The following is a 23,161-nucleotide window of genomic DNA, read 5'->3' as shown; positions in this document are numbered from 1 at the left end:
TTGTTTTTGGCTTATACTTAGGCTCAAAACCACAATCTGATACTCCACTTTGGCTGCTCATATCCAGCCGGGCTCATTGGCCTTTTGAGCATTCAGGTCCATTCAAGTAAAAGAGCTGTGATGACCTTTGCTAGCAGAGGTAATTCACTTAAAATGAAAGAATTTAGGAGAAGTACAGAATGAAAGTGGAATGAACTTTTAATTAAACCTGATCAGACTGAATAATTTGAATCCCTCATCTAGGGCTAAAGTTATGAAAGAAAAAAAAAAAAAAAAAAAAATATATATATATATATATATATATGTATATATATATAGAATGCCTTTATTGTCATTATACAGGATGTACAATGAGATTGGAGGGCCACTCCTGTTCAGTGCCATGTAACAGAAAATCAAACTCTCTAAAATGAAAATAAAAATATTATAATCTAGTATAATCAATATGACCAAGAGATATACAGAAAATAAACAATGTGTAAAATATACAAAAAATAGAATGTATAAAAATATATACATACATACCTACATTGGTGCATCTGTACATTGTAAGAAAGTAAATGCGTGTATACATATAATAATGAAGATGATGAATATTGCACTTGGTGAATGAATATTGCACTAGTGAATGAATACTGGATATTACACAATATAGGAGTGATAGATATTGTTCAGTATGAATAATATAATATTGCACAGAGATGTGGGTGTTGCACAGTTACGGTGGGTGAGTGTGTGAGTTCAGGGTGGTGATATATATGTGTGTGTGTGTGTGTGTGTGTGTGTGTGTGTGTGTGTGTGTGTGTGTGTGTGTGTGTGTGTGTGTGTGTGTGTGTGTGTGTGAGACAAGTTTTTTGGTTTAGAGGTCAGGGTGCAATTCATTAAACCCAGCTGTATTGTAAAGTCTACAGTGAATGTGTTTGTTTAAACGAGAAGCTGCATCTATTTGTTCTATTTAATAGTACAGTCCAATGTTTTCATTAAATCACAAAGCCTTGTCTTGTGATGACTTTTCCATAAGTTTATGTTGATGAATGCCAAGCTTCTTAAGACACATTAACAGTCTGTCTGCACACAAAGGCTGTGGGCAGACAAACATACTTTTGCTGATGTGGGAAACACATCATCACATTCCTTTAAGCCAAAGGAAGTGTTTGTTTGTTTTTTTTTCCCTAGGAAAAACCCACCAGGAAAGACTCGAAACTTTCCTGTGCATTGCTTTGTATCAGCATTGCAGCATTAAAAATACATTCCTTGTTACTGCTTTACAATTTATAGATCTATTTAGGAGGGATTTAAATATTCTGGTTACTCAAAAACAGAATTGATTGTCAAATATGATTCCTTTCTATTACCAAGAGTGTGAAATTCAGATATAATTTCTAAATCTAAGGAATGACATTACTGTAATAAATTGCTTGTGTCAGTAATTAGTTTACTTAACATGCTTAATTTGTGTGTGAGTGGCGGTGCAGTGTGTTAACTGCAGAGTAATGACTAAAATGACAATTTGCAACTCTTCTTCCTGACAAGCAACATAACACACCTTTAGGAAAACTTAACTAAGCTGTACCGAATCTTTTCCTCCAGTAATCACTCTTGAGGCAACAGGCCAATAGCCAACAATCAGAGCCCCAGCACTACTTAAGGTCTATGTTGACATAGAAGATAGATGAGAAAACCTGTTACCCACTACAAATTTTTTAACATCATTTGCCAGGAAGGCCAGACATGAAAACAAACCCACTGTAACTCAGTTACAGCATATAATGTTGCAGCTGCTGATCCACTCAAGCTGAAACGTGCTGCCTCAAAAACGGATAACACTAATGACTCAGCTGGAGCTGGTGGAGATATGACTGGTATTTTTATCCTACTAAGGTGGCAGATTTGCTGCCCTTTATCAAAGCGCAAATATGGACAGATGCCATTTCTAACTAAATATACATTAAGCTTAAAAATATAGTGAAAATCAAAGCATGACATGCAGTCTTGAACGCTACAGTCAGTCAGTGTTAGGCACCAGTAAAAACATTTGGACATAAGCTACTGTTAGCATTTAGCTATGAGTACATTCTATCTCACTATGGCATGCCAACACATTTTCATTACCACTATAGAAAATGAGCCCAACTAGTGCAAATTGACAGTTTGATCTAAAAATACTGTCGAATGAAACATCAAAAGGATCAAAGCCATTAAAATGTACAGTCACGTGAAAAAGAAAGTTTCAAAAACTACGTACACTTCATGATTCAATAGCTTGTAGAACCACATTCAGCAGCAATAACCAGAAATAACAGTTTTTTGGTTTGACTATAAGCTGTGGACCACTCTTCTTTACAACATTGCTTCAGCTCATTGAGGTTTGGGGGCATTTGTCAGTATATTTCTTAACCCTTTTTAGGGCACTCATTGAAATACTCTGAAATTCAAAATTTCAACCATAGAGTGTTATTGGAGGACAGAAGACTTAATTACATTTGTGACATTTTTCAAAATGTTTCATTTTCATGTAGAAAATCAAGGTTAATGAAATCACCATGTTTTGTTCCTTACCTGTAAGTGATACAAAAAAAAAAATCCAAAATATTTAAAAAATAAAAAATACAAGAAAAACACATATACGATGAAAGCAACATGTGGTTTAGAATATTATAAAAGATTAATTACATCACTTTTTAGAACATTACAACATACACATTATAAATTTATACATTATTTCTCTATGACCACATACTTCTAAACCTCACTGAGGTGCAGGATGGACGTCACATACAAAGTGTGGGAAACTATTAAAAAAAAAAGTCACTTGCCTTTCAAGGCTTAAGGTCCCCCCACCACATTTCAATCAGGTTGCAATCTGGACTTTGACTGGGCCACTGAAACACCTTTATTCTTTTCTTTTTTCATGCATTCTGCTGATTTGCTGCTTGTTTTGTTGCATGAACCATTTTGGGCCAAGCTTTAGCTGTCAGACAGATGACCTCATGTTTGACTCTAGAATACTTTGGTATACAGAGGAGTTCATGGTCGACTCAGTGACTGTAAGGTAACCAAGTCCTTTGGCTGCAAAACAAGCACAAATAATGACCTCTCCACCAACATGCTTGACATCTGGTTTGAGGTGTTTTAGTTTCGCCGATTGTGACACTGTGCACTACAGCCAAACATCTCCACTTTGGTCTCGTCTGTACAAAACACACTATTCCACAATCTTGTGGCTTTTTCACTTGCAACTTTATAAACCTACACCATGCTGTGATGTTATTATAGAGAAGAGGCTTTCTCCTTGCAGTCCTTCCAAGCAACCCATACTTGTTTAGTCTTATTCAAACTTCAACACTTGACATACTAACTGAGGCCTGTAGAGTCTTAGGTCTTGGGTTTTTTGCAATTTCTCTCAGTATTGCAAGGTTTGACTTTGGGGTGAATTTGCTGGGCTGTCCACTCCTGGGAAGATTGTGGCATTATATTATTAACACATCTCAATGCTCCAGAGCAGCAAACTACCCAAACATCTTTTTTGATAGATGTGCTCACACTTGCTGATGATCAGTTAATCTAATCCATTTCATTAGCAGCACTTGGTTTCTGCTTCTTTTAATTCCTATGGATGCATTAAGGGTTTACTTAGTTTTCCACAGGACTCTATGCAGTCCTGTGAAAACTTTCTATTTCACCTGACTACACAGCATGCTCTATGAACCACAAATATCTCTAGGGATTTTCATAGCAACCCATAAAGTGTTATAAATTTCTGGAAGACTAAAAGAGTCAAATTTAGGGGATCACCAAAGTCAGTAGGCTATAACCTCTTGAGCTGCTGATATATTTTAGTTCATAGATTAATACCATAAGGTAATGATAGATTCATGCTGTCTGTCATAATGCTTTATGCTTTAATGATTTATTCATCCAGGTAAAATTAAACTGGTGTATAAACCCAGTGCACCACTTCTGTGCTAGGAGAAGCTGTTTCCAAAGGGAAAACATTCAAGTCAACTCTATGCTGTTATCCTTTCTCAGTGGGCTCTCACTGTCAGACAGGAGCTCAGGGTACCAGGCTAATCGAGATAGTGACCATTGTAGGTTAGACAAATTACCCATATCAGATCCCCACCTGTTTGCCCAGGTGGGCTAGCTATGTGACAGAAGGGTTGGATGCCGGTGGTACTGACCAACATCTATAGCTTCCACCTCATTTTCTTTACGGTAATCCCCCCCCCCCCCCCCCCCCCCACACACACACACACACACTTTTACAGATTAGCGTAATGTACTTCTATCCATATGAAAGGTTTCATGTTCACAATCCTGTGATGCTGAGCACACACCAGGATTTAAATAAAATAAATGCAGAGATGTACCGTGTTGTAGAGATGGGAGATCTGAAGATATGCTGTGTGAGCAGTGGTATCAGTCTGAGAGGACTTTGAATTAAACAAGTGAGTCATGTCTGACAGTACCTTTTTTTTTTTCTATTAACCAATTTATGTCATTTAACATTTTGTCCTTATTTTTAACCTGCAAAATAGAAAATGTATGTGCACTCCACAGCTGAACATCTTTACCTGGGGACAGCAGACTGCACAGATGGCTAGACTAATACTGATAGTATGGAGAAAATAGAAGATATGCGCTGTCATGTCCACCTGCCCTGCTATCTGTACAATGAGCAGGCTTTACTGGCAGCCACACCGATATATGACACTGCGTTAAACACTCAGCTCTGAGCTTTAAGCTGTAGTTATCCCATAAGTGAAGGCTCAGAGGTCCAATGTGCCACTAAAGGAATGACTGACATTTTAGTGAAGAGATTGCAGACAGTAGTGGAGGTTCAGCAAACACTAACAGGACTATGACTATGCCTTTAATTCACCAGCCAGTAAACAATGAGCATAGGGACAATTCATTTATCAATGGAATAATAATCTGTTCACTGAAGTCAATGCATTTAAAAAATTGGACAGAAAGGAATCAAGAAGAATGTTGGACCTAAACATGAAAACTCATCAACCTCCCAGAAGACTGCTTCTCTTTTCCTTTCTTTGTTGTAATCATGCACAATTTCAAAACTTTTGGTTAAAATATATCCTGAATTAATGGACTGCTTAAATATGAAAATTTCCAAAGGAAGAACAAAATGACAATTCCACTAAAAATTCCTAATTTGTGTGCACACACAAGTAATAGGACAGCTGTGCCCACTGGCTTCTTTTTTTTTATGAACTCTTTTTCTGACGAATGCCACTAAGTTGCCATATTTGTCACCCTCTGTTTATTCTGGTAATTATGTTTTCATTCCTTGTCCCTCCTGCCATCTTTGCGCACCCACTCAACCTCCTCCACAGTCTGTCTTTTTTTTGTCTCTCCCTCCTGACCTTTTTTAATCATATCAGTTATCAATAATTAATCTGCAGTAGCTTGCCCACTCGGCTTGTTTAGCAATGTCTGTCATCCTGTTAAGTTAATGCAGGACTGGATTAGTGTGGCAAGATAGGCTGTGGATCCTCTATGTATTACAGCATCTGGGCCATGCAAGGGAATTGTCAGGAACTATAATGACCAACACCACATTATCCCAGCCCTCAACCCCTCCTCCTTAGAGTCCATGCAGGCAGCACTGAGGCTTAGCCATCTTTATTTCTTATCAGCTGGGCAAAGCAAAAAAGGAACAGAGACAAATATCTCATTATGTGGATGAGGGTAACTCAGTGGAAAATTAATCACCAGCTGTAATGTTAATATGTGCATAGCCAGTTTTTATATGCATAGGAACATGCTGCTGAGAGGGAAAGACACAAACTCAGAATGATTGTCCTGTGCACGGCCTTTTAATATGTTTTTATTCCTATAAAGGAATAACAAACATATTAAAATGATTCATATAAAAATGATTAATTTCTGTATTTAATGAGTGTCTTTGAGGGTTTAAGCATGAGGACAAGTCTTAAACAGAGTACAACATACTGTATATGTATCCTGTTTATAATATATATGAGTTTAAAGTGTAAAACATACGTCAGCATTATATTTCTAAGTGCATTTTCAACAACACCATCATCATTGCCATAATCACGCGTTCAGTGTTTACCTGTTGAATGCTGTGGCAAATGAGAAACAGACTAATTACTTCCTGTCTTCACATTAGCGCTAACTGGGTGGATGAATTTTATTATGCAAAACATTCGCAAAAAAAATTGCACAACAACTAACTGCATACTAAATAAAAGGCCGGATATTTGTAAATGAGATGCGACACTCATGTTTTTGTTTGCTCGTGGCACAGGGTTGTATCAGTTTTTATGTACTCACGTTTAACAAACACAGATGAGCACATGGGCACACACATATATTTCATTTGGCCCTGATGAAACCTGCATTGCTATGGAAACTCTTTAACAGCAACTTCTCTTTATGCTTACCATTGACACAAATGACCCCAAAATCTATCTTTCAGCTCAAAGTTGTCTTTTATTTTTGTGCGACACATCAGGTGTGAGGCTGCTGCAGGATTGGGCTATATCAGACACAGGCACCCAATTAGACATATACAACTATCCTCTTCACTGCTGCAGTGTTTCTTCAGGACCTTTGACTAAGGGAGCAGATGATTTCCACCAGGACATGACAGTCATGGCAAAAGGAACATTTTCACAGAACTCTGTGCAGTCTCATGAAAAGCTAAGCACACCCTTACTGCTTCCATAAGAATGAAGAGGGTAAGCAGCAGCCAGGTGCTGCTAATCAAATGCACTTGATTAAAAGATCATCAGTCAGCAAGTGTGAGCATCTCTATAAAAGCAGGAGTTTTGGCAGTTTGCTGGTCTGGAGCATTCAAGTGTGTGCTAACACAAGTTCACCCCAAGGTTAGACTGTGCAATGCTCAATGAAACAGCAAAAAAAAAAAAAAAAAAAAAAAAAAAAAAGAGAGCGAGAGAGAGAAAAAGAGCTAAAAAGCTACACTCCCCTCCAAAAGTATTGGAACAGTGAAGCCAATCCTTTTATTTTTGCTGTAGATTGAAAACATTTGGGTTTGACATATAAAAAAAAAAAATCAATATGAGACAAAAGATAAACATCTCAGCTTTTATTTACAGGTATTTACATCTAGATCTGATACACAGTTCAGAAGATAGCACCTTTTGTCTGAATCTACCCATTTTTCTTGTGAGGAAAAATACTGGAAGATGTGACTGACAGGTGTGTTTTGTTGCCCAGGTTTGTCCTGTTGCATTGATTATATAAACAATAAACACTCAGTTTCAGGGTTTTCTCTGTGCAGACTGAGCATTTTTAGTTAGAGGAGTAACCAGAGAGCTGTCTATGGGTGAAAAACAAGCAACTGTGAAGCTGAAAGAAGATGGAAAACCAATCAGAGCCTTTGCACAAACACTGGGCATAGCCGGTACAACTGTCCTGAAGAAGAAAGTCGTCTCTGGTGTGCTATAAGTAACAGATTTCAAACAGGCAGACCAAGAAAAACAGCAGCAGCTGATGACAGAAACATTGCAAGTGCTGTAAAGAAAGACCCGAAAACAACTGTTACTGACATCAGGAACAACCTCCAGAGGGAGGAGTGAAGGTATCACAATCTACTGTTTGCAGAAGGCTTCATGAACAAAAGTACAGAAATGTCACCAGAAGATGCAAATCACTAATTAGCAAGAAGAACAGGAAGGCCAGGCTGGAATTTGCCATGAAGTACAGAAACAAGCCTCAGAAATTCTGGGACAAAGTTTTATGGACTGATGAGACAAATATGAACCTTTACCAAGGTGATGGAGAGGCTAATGTTTGGAGAAAGAAAGGATCTGCTCATGATCCCAAGCTCATCTGTGGAACACAATGAAGGTAATGTCATGGTTTGGGCTTGCACAGCTTCTTCTGGGACAGGCTCATTAATCTTCATTGATGAGGTCACGCATGGTGGCAGCAGTACAATGAACTCAGAAGTATACAGAAACATTTTGTCTGTCAATGTAAAGAAAGATGCAATCTTGGATCTTGGATCTCTTTGGAGATCCAAGATCCAAGCAAGATAACGACCCAAAACATACTGCCAAAACCAAAAGGAGTTCATCAGGGTCAAGAAGTGGAAGGTTTTAGACTGGCCTAGTCACTCTCCAGACTGAAGCCCTGTAGGGCATTTTACTGTATCTGCTAAAGAGGAGACTGAAGACAAACAATAACTGAAAGAGGCTGCAGTGAAAGCCTGGAAAAGCATCACAAAAGAAGAACGCAAACGTTTAGTGATGTCAGTGGGTTACAGGCTTGATGCAGTTTTTGCAAGCAAAGGATTTACAACTAAATATTAAGTTATATAAACTAGATATTAAGTCTAGAGTAAAAATAAAGGGACTGGCCTCACTGTTCCAATACTTTTGGAGGAAACTGTACATCTCTTGGAAGGACTGCCAGGAGAAAGCCTGTTCTCTCTAAAATGAACATGGCAGCACAGGTTTGCAAAGTTCATCTGAACAAACCACAAGACATGTGGAACAATTTCCTTTGAACAAAAAGACAGCAAGAAGTGGAGATGTTTGTCCATAATGGACCAATCACAGCATATCCGCACAAACACCAACTGTCTAGCACAGTGGTGGAGGGGTGATGATTTCGGCTTGTTTTGCAGCCACAGGACCTGAGCACTTTGCAGTCACTGAGTTAATCTTGAACTCATTGTTATATTATTGTACTATTTTACAGTCAAATGTAAGACCATCTGTCTGACAGCTAACGTTTTGCCCAAACTCTTTTATGCAACAGGACAATGATCCCAAGCAAACCTGCAAATCAGCAACAGAATGGCCTGAACATGATTGAAACACCACGGCAGAACACTAAGAGGGCTGTGGATAAATCAATGTCTGCAAACTTCAATGAGCTGAAGCAACATTGTAACGAAGAGCGGGCCAAAATTCCTCCACAGCAAGGTGAAAGACTGATAAAGACACACACACACACACACACACACACACACACACACACACACACACACACACACACACACACACACACACACACACACACACACACACAAAAGATCATTTCAAGTTATTGCTGCTAAAGGTGGTTCTACAAGCTACTGATTCATGGGATGTATTTAGTTTTTCACAGGACTGCATAGTCCTATAAAAGCTTTCTTTTCATATGTATCTTCTACCTGAATGACGATACCTATAAATCAAGGACATAGCAAGTAACTTGGAACTTAATATATGCTTTTGTATGACTTTTAATAAAATGACCTTTGTATTTCTGTACATGTCTGCATGTGTTGACACAAATGTGAATGTAAAATTCAGAAATAGGTGCAGTTATCATACCATTAATCTTGTCCATTTCAGCTAAGGTCTCTTGGTAGGAGCTGATTATTCCTGCGTACCGTGTCATCACCTCCTTCCGTAAGTTGTCCCAGTGAGGGGAAAGCTCTCCCAATTCCTTTAGATCCTTCACCCTACAAATAAACACAGCTCTATGAGGACCAATGAGGTTTCAATATATTTAAACAGATAATTACAATAAATTCCACAGAGTTTGTCTGAATTATTGCAACCCAGTTTAACGAAAGAACAGTACCAACTATTATTGTAATGCTGTGGCTACTGTGTCATATTCATAGTTTTCACACTTCTTTCAAATCATCTTAATAGTCCAGTTAGGTTTCAAAATTATAATTAGCAATCCTGTTAAAAACAAAGACACATCTTAAAATATACTAAATCAGACACACACACACACACACACACACACACACACACACACACACACACACACACACACACACACACACCGTGAAGTATATCATACTGAACCAGACAAACACAGCTCTGAACCCCAGGCTGGAATCTGGTGTCCACTTATCCATTTTGGCCTTTCAAATTCCTCCCCTCACCACTCCGAGGCTTCTTCTGCTTATATAAAAAACTCTCCTGCTGTCTGTGTCACTGAAACAAGCAGGTGCCTTTCAGCTAGTTGTGCCTGCAGCTTAGTTCCAAAATAATGTGCATCATGCTTTTTTTAAAAAAAATAATTTCCAAGTGTTAGTGTGTGAGTGTTTGTGTCTGTCTCTGTGCGTGCAGCTGCTGATTTTCAACTAGTATGTATAATCTCTCTCTCTTTGGCAAATAATTAAATAAATAATAAATAATAAAAGAATATGACAAGGAACATCAGATAGACAAACTGTCCCTGTGGCAACTGTGAAAAGTAAATGCCAGAGATATTATAGAAATTATAGTTTGAAGGAGGCCTTACATACTTGTCTGGATCACCATTACACATTCATGATAGCCAGTATTTAGTGCGTACACCTCATGCATTTTTAATTGCCTGCACATGTTAAAAAATTACTGACCAGCCTTTGCCGCGTGTGAGCTCGTAGGAATGGAGGAGCTCATGAGTACGATCACCAAAGGCTTTGATTTACTGATTTACTGTCAGAATAACACAGTAGATATTTGTTTTAATTCTCTGCAAATTGTTTTATTCCATGTAAATAAACCATTTTTAGATGACCATGACCACACGACAAGGAACTGATTCCCCCTAAAACAGAGAAACAGTCATGCTTTCATCCATCAGTTTTATCTTCTTATCTTTGAGGGCGCTGCAGGAAACCTGGAGCCTACGCTAGGTGACATTCGGAGAGAGGTAGGGTACATCCTGAACAGGTTGGCAGTCAAACAGTGCACAGCACTGTTTATCAGCTGATTAGAAACAAGAACCTGTTTCATCAGACATGCTACAGCAGGTCTGAGGTCATTCAGTAACAGCGTCTAGAACGATAAATTAAATCACAATCGTCTTCATGGGGCTATGCTTATAAAGGTAAGAAAAAACATTGGTAAATCAATTTTTTGAGGCATCATCTCACCTTACAGACACATACAGATAGAAATGTTCCCATTTAAAAAAAAGGCTGTGGAATGCGGTGGAATGCAGGAGTACCACATTTTTGTCAGACCAAGTAATTAGGCACAGACCTTGCCAATTCCTACACTGAGATAAGTAATTAACAGGTTACTCCATATTAAATTAGTCCAACCTGAGAAAAATTCTCACCTGACACGGTCCCTTAAAATAAACAGGGGGGGGTCTGAATTTTTCCTGCATTTTTTTCTAATAACTTCTTGCAGTGGCTGCTGGCGCTTATGCATCATCCCCGGGTATCTCATGGGATGAGTATCTCACAAGCATTTCACCCCTTTACCTGCATACTTTACTCATAGTAGGGCAGTCCTGCAGGTGAAGACTAAATTAGTCTTCACCTGCTCTCATCAACCACAGCTATTTTCAGCTGCCCTGGCTACCTTCCCAGTGGCTTTCCTCAGCTGTTTGGGTTACATCCTCATCCTCATTGGAAATTGTGGAAGCCTACTTAAATAGGGAATAAGGCTACCAATCATTCTTTCACAAGCGCCTCATTGACCAAATCCTGGTATTCTTCAGTTGGTGAGAGACTGCTGACCTCTATGTCCAGCAGGATGATACTGGGCAATCTTCACTACTCCTGATGGTACTTGGCAGTAATCTAATGCCTTTTGGATCAGATGGCGTGTAACATTTTGGTAAATAAGATCTAGCTGTAAAACTAATAGTAAAGTTGGATGTATCTCCCAAACATCCAGGATATCCTGGATGAGTAGATAAGATGTTAGTCTGTGGATAACAATGGACCATAATATTTTTCAACTTCTAGCAGGGTTATCTCTCAAAAATCATTGAGTCTTGTTAAGGCTGCCCTTTTCAGTAGTACTGGACAATATTTGTAGATCTTGAAAGTCGTACCTCATGGTCTTGGAGAGGATCCTTCTTGAGCTTTTCCAACTACTTCTGTTGGTCAGTGACAAAGTCTGCCATATTAAAAGGGATGTGTGTCTTAAGTGTTGGCATCAAGAAAAAACTGGTTCCCACTGAAACATCTCTAATGGTGTCATCATGTCCCACTTCCACACTGTCCTTCACTTCTGCCCAGGAACATATTAGGCTCCCGCTCTTGGGCTTTCCAAAGGAGTGATTTGTAAAGGGTTAAAAGAGAGATTTTTCTCTGTTGACACTTCCCTCCCTGGTTTTTACAGTTTATCTCCTTCCTGTGAAGGTTTTCTCTGTCTTTCACCACCCTTTCTTGAGCTGTGTCAGTTCTTTATGTGATCTGTCAAAGCATCCTCTTGGGACCTGCTGATGGCTTGCTAGTTTTGCCTTCCTTCATGGCATCTTGGTGTACCTGATGCACAGCTCGCATCTCGGTCTGTATCTTCTTGGCTGCATCTCCTTTGAGGATGCTGTCCAACATGTCACTCAGACCATTCTCAAGTTGTGCCCATCTGCTATCTGCTGCCAGGGGAAAATCCAGCTGTGGTTTCTTCTGGCCTTTTGATTTCACCCACTTCTTATTGCTCTGAGCAAATTGAGCTGAAAGGGCCATGGTACTGTGATTTGCCTTCTGGCCCAGTTTCTCTAAATTCAGAGATAGTCCGTACTGCCTTTTAAGCAGCATGAGATGTTTGTTGTATTTCTGTAGTTACCCTTTGCACTTTGCCTTTGGTGAATTTTCATGTCATTTTTGTTCTTAAATATTCCATTGCAAATATGTTCTTTTTTTAAACAAACACTTTATCCTAAAAACACTAATAACATTGCTCCTCTGCCTACCCAATCAACTGAGAAGAAATTAACATTACGTTGCTGGAAAGTGATAGAGTAAGCCATAGAGCCGGAGTAGTTTTACAAATAAGAGTGCACACCCACAGTAGTAGGTTGATATCTGATACTGGTATAGGAGTGGTCCTAATACTCCAGATTACTCCAAGAAAAGGCAGTTTATATTTCCACTGGCAGCAGGACATGCATCTGGTTTGAAAGGAGAATCGTTTTCATTTCTAGGATGTTAATTTCTGCCTAAAATTCTCGACTATAAAGACACTTGAACAAAGACCAGTGTAGATGTAATGCACAACGTGTGATCACATAATCGTCTTTGTGCATTTAGAGTGGGAACAAAGAAAACAAAGGAAAAAATATCAGCCATCAGTCGGAAAAGGGAAAGATCCTGCTGAGATTAAAAAACAATAATAATCACAGGTCTTTTGCTAACTCACAGAAATTTAGGACTTAACAAGCTATGAAATTAAGACTGCTGAGTTGTCAACATGATCTTATAGTAGATTTCCTAGCAGAGTGGGCCCACGCCATGTTTCCACTGGTTTCAATCAAATATACAGTACATTGTTCTTAATGAATCCACTTAGGTTGAAGTAGCCCCAATCACTTTATCAATAAAGGGGGCAATGGTTACAGGTTTTCTGATTTATATAGCCAATGTTAATATGCTTAATATATAGTTACAATGGTCTTCACCAAATATCCTGAAACTATACCTCTGAGACATCACAGGGTCAAACCACATTATTGTTCCCTGGGGATCTGTTATTTTGTGTCTGTGGTCAAGGTGGATGTAAATAAGGGATAAAACAACAGATACACTTATCTGCTTGCTAAATGAGGGTGCAGAGGCAGTGAGATGGTGAATAGAGATATACGATAGACTCACCCGCTTAATCACTGCGCTATTGTCTGGAAAGGGTAAAGGTGTGATAAGAGTACGTACGAGCTGATTAAATATGCATGTAAAAATAAAGTCACAGTTCCTCTAGTATAACATTCAACAGACAGCAGGCATTAGGGAAAATGCATTTTCAATGTCACATTTCATATTATAGAGTAAGATGAGGACTTTATTATATCTTTTAAATGATCTAGCCTGTAGTGAGAACAAGCAGCAGTGACTCCTGTCCTCTTAATGTCATTTAAGTTTTTGCAGACATTTCTGAAAGTAAATAATAATCTTGTGTATGTTGTCGGGCCTTCTCAAACATCAGCTATTTGGACATTTGTTCTTTTTATGAGTATTCGGTGTTCAACTTCAGGATTTGGATATTTGTTGTGCTGCCAAGTGAATATTCATTGTTGATTAGCACTAAAACTCTGAAGCCCAACAATAATATTCTGAGTGACTCTCCTGTCTTCTTGTAATTCACTATGGAAGGCTAAACAACTTATGCTAAAGCAGCTGCATTTGGAATAATATGGTACATTATGCAGTTCTTTTCACTTTCCAGACAGCACCAAATGTATTCTGTTTACGTATAAAATTAAGCATAGCTTTATTTTAGGCAGGCCACGGAGTTCAGCTCAGCAGCGTTACTCTTCTAGGCATCCAATCGGCAAATCTCAGTGCCGTTTAAGCTGCTGCATCTGCAAGCCACTTTGCCATATCTAACAGGGTTGTCACAATACTAGAATTTCAGACTTGAAACAGATACCCAGAAAACTTTTTAAACACAAATAATTGTGTTGTCCTGTTAAACGAACACTACTAGTGTTACAGACCGGCAGGACTGATAACATTTGCTGCCTAGCTCCCATACTATGTTATCTTTTTATTACTAGTCATAATTACTAGCCATAGTTACTACCTTAATAATAATAATGCAGCTATCGGGTAATTGTTAACAGTTAAACGACTAATGTTGAGGTGTGTGTCCTTCAGTGTCATTCAGTGATGTGAACATCAACTGTTTCAGGGGCTGTGTGCCTGCCTGTCTGCAGCAGTGTGTTGTGAAGTTGTGTGTCAGCTGGAGGAGGCAAAGATGGTACTGTTGGTATCAATGCTTCTGCAAATACTGATAATCCAGTAGTCATTTTTAGTAGTGCTAAGTATCGGAGTACCTTTTTTTTAGTATCTAACTTAATGTGATATCTATTGTGATTGCTGCCTGCTCTGTTTTGTGCTGAGGTCTTGCTGCTGCTCTCCCCACATTGTGGCAGATAAAACAGTTCTTTGACTATAGTGGTCCCGACTGAAGTAGCATCTCCTTCAGACTTATGAGATATGAGAAAATTAAAAATATATATATATTTGTAATTATTGTAAACAATGATTTTTTTTTCCTTTTACTGACATATGATGCTGATATATTAAAACAAAACAAAACAAAAAACAATGGACAAAAATAAAGTAGCATAATGTGCTAAAATTGAGTCGGGCTCATAAAAAGACCTGTCATGGGGGCACCTTTGTTTCATGGTGCATTATAGTGACTGTTCAATTTAATCACTGAAGGCCTTTTGTGTGGGGCCAGTATGACCTCTACTGCACTGAAACGTGAGCTTTTTTTTTTTTTTTAATCACAATAAATTGAGCTTGTTGTGAAAAAAACAGCTCCATCCAACAAGCAAAGCCATCAATCCAGATCGCAAATGTAAAAACGTGCAAACAAAGATGCTGGATGTCAAGATGTCACCTATATGATCTTGACACACAGACACGATACTTGTTAATTAACACCAAAAGCAAGGGGACAATTTTTTTTGTCATTAATGAGAAACCAGACAGCTCTTAATGAGGGAGGTTTTATCGACACCCACACACTTTACTACACATGCATTCATTATGTTTACACACGCACACACTGACGCACACATGCACGAGGCGCCACAGCATCTCCACTGGAGAAATGAAGGAAACTCTGCCACCTCTGTGCTTGCAGAGTTAGATTAGAACATGAGTGGAGACATCAAAGCTAACAAATAGACGGAAGAAATATCCAAGATTATCACAGAGTGGTAAAGCAAACTAAGCCACCCACCATCCGCTGCTGCACTCACAACTTTTACAGCAGTAACTGAATCATTAAAAACCCTGAGCTAGCACTGCTGTGAGCTTGGCTGACGGAATCGGCAAAATGGAGAGGCACCGTGGAGAAAGACAACATTTAAAGAGGATTACAGAAGAGGTGCTTGAGCGACCGAGCTGGAGATACGGCACACACGCCTGTTAATAAACAAACATTGCATATGGTAGTCACGGCGTCGTGCCTGCTGAGTGCTCATGAGCTGTATTATACAGATAACGCATTTAATAAATATTTTATAATTGTCTTCTAAATTTAGTCATGATTTAAATTATCAGTTTGCAGAGCAACAGGAAGTAAGGTTAATAAGACAGAAGGAGGGGAACAATGGTCGTAGGAAGGTGAATGTTTGACAGGTAAACTGATGACAGAGGGCACGGTGGACACACGTCCTTGAAGTTGTGTGTCTGTGGGATGCTTTTGTCGCATGCTGTGATTACAAATGGAAAAACATCCTCCTACTAACACGTTCATCCAAATCTCTGATTGGAACTTTATGTGCCTTGGATTGATGTGAGCATAAAGAATTCATGTGAATCTGTGTGTGCGTGTGTGTGTGTGTATGCATCCATTTATGTGTTATGTATGAGAAAGGGCTGCCAGATACAACAGGCCAGTTAAGGAATGATCTGCTTTAATAATCACCGGTTGAGCCTGAGGGAATGGTCTTAACTTTTTCTCGTTCTCACACAGTATTAACTAGACTCTATTTTAATTGCAGCTATATTCTTTATTATTCTGTCCCGCTATTTGTGTGGTTAATCACATCATTTTTATTTATTTTTGGCTGAAGTTATAAACTAAAGCAGTGGGCTCCATTTAAATATGTATGGAAAAAACAGAACTTTCACGGTCTGTAGGTTTATTGTGGGTTTGTGGTTGTCTTGTTTATTTTAGTTTTCTAGTTAATCTCTGAGTTTGGGTTCTTGTCTTGGTTTTCATATATCTGGGTCCTGATTTCTATTCTGAGGCTGGGATTATTGTAGGGATTTATCATTGGATCTGATGGCATTTAAGGTTCTTGCATTAGTTTTGATTGATGTTTGAATTTTGTTTCCTTTGAAAAATAAGTTAGTGTTTCTTTTCCGTTTGGTTCCTTGTGTTCTTGTGTTTTAATGTGTGTCATGTTTTAATGTCCTAGTTCGTTATCATTATCAGGCATTTTCTTTTTGGTTTTATTGTGATTCTATGTTCTAGTTTGTTTTTGTTAATTCACTTGAGGTCTTGAACTTTTTGTACTTTAAGCTTTTCAGTTCTTGTTGTGTTTTGAGTTCTACAGGAATTACTGTTTATAGAGTCTCTGATTTGTCCTTAGCTTCCTATATTAGTATAGTTGTCTGTTGTTTTTAGTGACTCTGAGTTAGTTCCTGTTTTACTTTGGTAGTCAGTTATCACCTGTGCTTTATACTTAGATTTACTCCTTACACCACCTCATTGTCTTGATCATCTACACATCTGTCCCCAGCTGTCCCCACTTTCCGGATCACCCCATATGTATAAACAATCCCGTCTTCCCCTCAGTCTCTGTTGCAGCGTCTGCTAAGCTCCCCTCATGTGATATTCTGCTGTGATCTCCTGGGCTAATTTTGAATTTATGCTTCTTCTTCTTTCTTTTTTTGTTTTTTCTTTTTTTTTTTGGATTTACTTTGGAATCTATTTCGGAAAATTGCGAGTCAGCCAAAATAAAAGTCTCGCCTTCTGTTTAATCAGTCTGCCTCCAGAGTCTGCATTTAGGTCCTTGACCTGTAATCCATGACAAGAACAAGAAGTTTAGGTCTACAACATTAACACGTCTGATTTTTCAGATGCACCTACCTGATCATGTCCTCCTGAATGTACAGCAAGAGCAGCTGTTTGGGGATACTGAATGACAGAGTGCACTCCTCCATTTGTTCCCGCACAAGCATCCACCTGCTGTCCACTGTTTGAAATCTGTACACCTTGCATACTGGGTTCTTGAACACTGCCAGAGGAAGACAAAGGGATGGGTGGGGGGGTGGGGGTGGGGGGTTATACCAAACCATATGACACAGCAGAAAATACATCACATCCTCATCATATAAATTTTAAAGGGTTTCTCTTTAATTTTGCAAAAGGTAAACAGTCTTCTACATCAACTCTGACAGCTGCCTGCCTCAAGGACGCCACAGAACAGACACACTTCAAAAGTCTTAAAGTCTTGTGAGGTATGAAGCTCAAATTAAATTCTATAATCAATAATGGTGTCTGCTATAGATAAGGAGTTTCTCATCTTTCAAGGCCTTCTCTCTCTCTCTCTCTCTCCAGTTGACAGCACAGCAGAGCAAAACACATAGCCTTGTCCTGCTAATCTTTGCCTTATTATTTCCTCCATTTACATTTTAATTGCTTATTTATTGCGCAACACTGAGGAACACTCCATTGAATCATTTTGAAACTTTGCTTACAAACCCCCGTGCCCAGCTTTTCCATTAGAACCGCTTCACGTTTACTCCCATCTTCATTTTTTTTTCCAGAGCAGCTAATAGCAGCAATTGAAGGCTGGAAATGAAAAACAGCTCTAATGCTCTTATCTGCATGCTAGCAGCAGAGGGCAAGAAAGCCGTGAGCCTCAAACTGTGTGTCGTACTCCTTTGCGTTTGTAGAGCTATAGTCAGAGAGGAAGTCACTCAATAAGTAGGAGCTGAAGCACCCAGAGTGAAACCTTGACAGACTTGCAAAGGGAAGTCAAACATGCACGGCAGCCTTTTTTTTTTTTTTGTGCCTAAATTCAGAAATGGGAGCCATCCACTTGCTCCTACTGGCAGTGAGAGAACGGTCTCCATAAGAAACGGTACTATAACACAGTTTGGCCCCAAATTGTTCTTCTTTCAAGGTCGTCTGTCTAAGTCCTCATTTTTAAACCGAGTGTCCGAGCCATTAATCCTCGTGATGCTACGTCATTCGTCCTCGAGTGTTAAAGTTCAGTGATGCCCTTCAGCGCAGATGGGTTCCAGAAGGCGCACTACAGTGGGAGTTCTTATGTGGCAAGAGTATTAATTTAGGATGCAATGTCAAAAATATGTGCTGCTTGGCTGACTTAAGCAGCGGCTTTATATGTAGTTTAATAAAAACTAGTTTCCAAGTGAAAACTGGGTGACCTTTTGAAATCAAAACAAAACAAACAAAAAAAAAAAATGTCAAAAACTATTCCAACAATTCATCTTGTTGCCACCAACCAGCGTTATTTCATGCTAGTCTGACCATATTTGATTGTTGAGTTATTATTATCATCATCCAGGGATCAAATCCAGCAATAAAATACTTTGGATTATTGCTTTGTGCTGTAGACTTCATTTAGTGTTGTAAAACCATCAACAAACCATCTGATCCCATGCACACTGTTTTGGTATTTTAATTAAATATTAGCAATACATACATAGTTCTATATTACTCCAAAGCTTGCGATTGTCCATAACAAATCCTTGGTTAACACGTGCCCTCCGAAAAAGTGTACTACCACTCAGGTATTTAAATATATTATACTGAACAGGAACAGATGTATCCTGCCTCTCGCCCTACGACAGGTGGGATAGGCTCCAGCCCCCTCGTGACCCTGAAAAGGATAAGTGGAAGAAAATGGATGGAGGAACAAATGGCGAAGGCACAGAAAAGATGCTTCTGAGCTGCTTCCTGGGGCCTTTCTTCCCAGAGTTTACATGGGTTCTTTATTCTAGATGCTCTGCTTTCTCCCCCACAGACATGCACGTTAGGCCAGTTGGTGATAACACATTTCAGTAGGTGTGGATGTCCTAGTGATTGGATGTCTGTTAGCCCATCACAGGGCTAACAAGGAGCTGTTCTGATAATTAACCTGCCTCTTGCCCAAAATAATTTGTTGTAGGCTTGCACCTCCTGCAGCCCTAGTTGGATAGTCAGTTAAGAGGATGGACGCAAAGATGAATGGATGGATGAATGAATAGATGGAGGAACAAATGGCCTTGAGGCAAAGTGCCACAGGCATGAATTAGCAAAGTATTGGTAAAATCAAGGGAATGTTGCGTTTTCTTTTCATGGGCTATCGAGATGATGAGAATAATAAAGAATATATTGAAAAGACGGAAACAGCAGACATGCCCAGAATCAAATTTTAGATAAAACTGCCATGCAGTAACCATGGTGAGCACTTAAGAAATGCAGCAAGAGATTTTTTAAACCTCTGCACGAAAGGCATTTCTATTAGTGTTGCTCATGCAACTTTTTACTGACTTTACCATGTATTAGTAGACAGGCTTCTAAGCAATTTGTTTTCAAATTTGCCACATCAAAGTTTATGTGAATAAAAATTCAGGCCCACACAGACAACACAGATTCTCTTAAGGACAATATTAGCCTGTAGACAGGCTAAGGAGTCTTTTTCTATGATGCTGAAGATACTCAAATTAATGGCAATTTAATTAAGACTAGCCTGAATGACCCCTGAGAGGATTCTTAATTGTATCTAAATGAAATGTGAAATTCAAAAATTGTTGGCATGGGGATTAGAAAAACTGTAATGGATTGACAAAAATAAATGGGGAGCAAGGGATACATGTAGAGAAAGGGGGTGAGGACACAACCTTAATCAGAGCAGCAACAGTTTGCTGACTTCCACCTCCATCAGAGAAGCGGATTAACCCCCGGACTCCCCCCCGCCACCACACTAATCTGACCACCAATCAGACGCCTCCTTTTCCCTTCCTGACACCTCTTAAGAAAATGACTTACCGAGAACTGCTGCGCGTGGGCTCTGCTATCTCCCCGTTCTCTGCATGCTCATTTTGAAAGGTAATAAAAGTGGAAGACTAAATTGCATTACTCAATCTGGCTGTATCTGCAGAGAGGGTATTGTTTTGACAGGCTGCAGATGTGCACCTGCAAACATGGCTGCAGTTCACTAGGTAATCACAGTAGAAACAGTAAGCAGCAATGACACCATGACAACAGGCAGGGAGCTCAGGGAGGCTGTGGGTATCCAGGTACAGGAGAAAATGGATGTGTGATGATAAAAAAGAAACTGTTTCCCAAGTTTACTCTGTGAAGTTTTAACACAGCAGGAGTTGTGACCTTTTCAAGTCTATCACTTTTCCGTCTACATGTTTTACATTTACTCTCTACGATTCTCACCAGTGAGTGAGCTGACTTTCTGTGTTGCCACTAAATTAGTTTCACGCAGCTCATGCAGCATCTTCTCCTCATCTTCAGTTAGTCTACAAAGAACTGAGCAGGCTTACATCATTGTCAGCTACCTCTCACTATTCTCTAAAAACACCAAGACTCCTCGTAAATGAAAGCAGAGAGAGGATATGAATTCTTTAATCAAAGGAGGATACAGCAGAGATGCTTCAAATCTTATTCATGGAAAGGTTACTCAAGGTTAAACAGATGCAGAACATTAACAGACTTTTAGATAAAGACATTACATGATGTTAACTACCATAATGTATTAAATGCATTATAATAGAGTCTTTCCAGCTTTCTTTCAAGCCCATTAAAGAGTTCTTTCAAGAAGGGGAAATTAGAGGCATTTTTATAGCAACATTACCCAGCAGTAAGTGCTGAAATTACAGGTGCTCAGGGTGTGACTCATACCTGGCCCGGTCAGTGGGTTATTTTCTCTGTCGGTGCAGGAATGGTGCGCAGACTCACATACCAGTGGACACTGGAAAGCACAGAAGAAAAGAAAAGGTGAGAACTGGCAAACGTCAGCAGAACAGGTGAAGTATTTCTCTTCAATCACAGCTGTCACTTGTGACGACATCCATATTCACGTGCGGCCTGAGACTGGATACAGTAAGACAGACACTGTAATTTGGTGGCAGTTTGGGTTTGAAAAATCCTCATTTAGCTTTGACACTCAGAGGTGCATCAGTGTCAAAGCTGTAGTCGGCAGGTAAAATTCAGGTAGTTTGATCCATGTGGGCTACTTGAGAACTCATGAAACTGCTCACATTAGTATAACTACATTAAAACAATATATAATAATAACAACAAAAAAAACACATAAAAACATACGAATTCAATGCTCTTACTGTTCATTTCTTAAAGGATGACACATTTCTCCCTTTACTGCAACCACTGAGGGTCTCACACACACGAGTTAGAAAAAGAGTCACTGTGACTTCACTGGGTGGTGGACCTGTTATACCGTCACCATAATTACCAATTCACCATGTATAATGTGGTTTCCTCTGCTGATGGTAAATTTCAAATTACTATCAACTGGCATAGAGTAAATGATCTATTTTGCCTAGCAGAGATGGGGGACCACACGGCTTTAATCTCTCAATTACAGTGTGCTACTAGGCAACAGATCCATTATTTTTAATGTGGTTATTTCATTACTTAATCATTGCAACAGTAGCCTACAGAGGAAGCAAAACCCACTCTCATATGAGTAATTTAATGTCCTGCTTAGATTTGGTGCATTTTTCCAAAATTAAAGTTTCTCAAACAAACAAATATGGACGTAACTGCCAGTTTGAAAAGAGAAGCCACTGTGGAAGTGCCATAAACCTGCAATTGGACAAAAGAGGGTAAGTCTGGTTTCAAATATTTTCTGTTTTAAATTTTTCAGCTTTTTTCGTTTACAACAATAACTTATCTTTATGAGGTGTAGAGAATTGGCAATTAAGCCTCAGCAGCACCCACAGTCTCCTGCGCTGTCACTGGAAGGCAATTAGTAGTTGCAGAGGGCGTGGCATCATTAAAATAATTCAGGAGTCAAAGTGGTCCTAAACATTTTGAAGCCTCAAAGTGCTGTCAGTCTAAAGGAATCTACTGTAGTGGAATAATGATATTCCACTACAGCAGATTCCTAAGAAAATAGTCAGCTTTGACAACATACTTTTTCTGCTTTCCCATAGACCGTTGTCTGCAGTCTGTCACCCTCTTTTACCCAAATCTGTAAACCTCTGGACAGGGAAGGACGCATCCTGTTCCATTTACTGAGATCAACAGCTGACATTTGGAGTTTAATGACTTTCAGTTTAGGGTTGATCTTTCCAAACAGGAGCATGGCTGCTCCTCTCTGTTGGCCCATTACAGATGCTGCTCCATCACTCGCACAGCCAACAAACTGTGCACATAACATTTCTTCAGAGACGCCTTCATAGCCGGGGTTTCTAACTGCAGGATGTCACAGACAGCAGGCCAGACGCATAACTGCAAATCAACAAGTGGTCAATAAAGCTACAGACCTCAAATTTTGTAAGGAATTCTGATGTAGATGATCAGGCACGGGACTGACACTCAGCAGGAATATTTCTAGGATTTTTTTCTTCATGGCTGCTGTAAAATCTGATGATCCGAATATTTTTCATTTCTCTTTTATTTAGTTAAGGGTATTTTTCAGATTGAGGCAGTGGTTTGAATAATGGTGAGATAATGAAAAGTAAATACAGTGTCATCTCACCTGTCATGGGATAGCCAGCACTGAAAGTCATTGTCTGTTTCCCCAGCAG

The 23,161-nt window shown here is 39.2% G+C and overlaps 1 protein-coding gene across 4 annotated transcripts in view; it reads right to left on the bottom strand.

The window, feature by feature from the left end:
• inpp4b (inositol polyphosphate-4-phosphatase type II B) overlaps positions 1 to 23,161 on the bottom strand; it is a 176,929-nt gene that overhangs the window by 60,350 nt on the left and 93,418 nt on the right. For all 4 annotated transcript variants that reach the window (XM_030741749.1, XM_030741740.1, XM_030741757.1 and 1 more), the window contains 3 exons: positions 21,291 to 21,360; positions 17,517 to 17,664; positions 9,333 to 9,463 (listed from right to left, as the gene is read on the bottom strand). In XM_030741749.1, coding sequence (XP_030597609.1) covers positions 9,333 to 9,463; positions 17,517 to 17,664; positions 21,291 to 21,360 — 349 coding nt within the window. The remainder of the gene's footprint in view (positions 1 to 9,332; positions 9,464 to 17,516; positions 17,665 to 21,290; positions 21,361 to 23,161) is intronic.

Source organism: Archocentrus centrarchus, chromosome 1 (assembly GCF_007364275.1).
Source record: "Archocentrus centrarchus isolate MPI-CPG fArcCen1 chromosome 1, fArcCen1, whole genome shotgun sequence".
Classification (NCBI taxonomy): Eukaryota; Metazoa; Chordata; class Actinopteri; order Cichliformes; family Cichlidae; genus Archocentrus; species Archocentrus centrarchus.
This window is presented reverse-complemented; position numbering and strand designations above follow the sequence as displayed.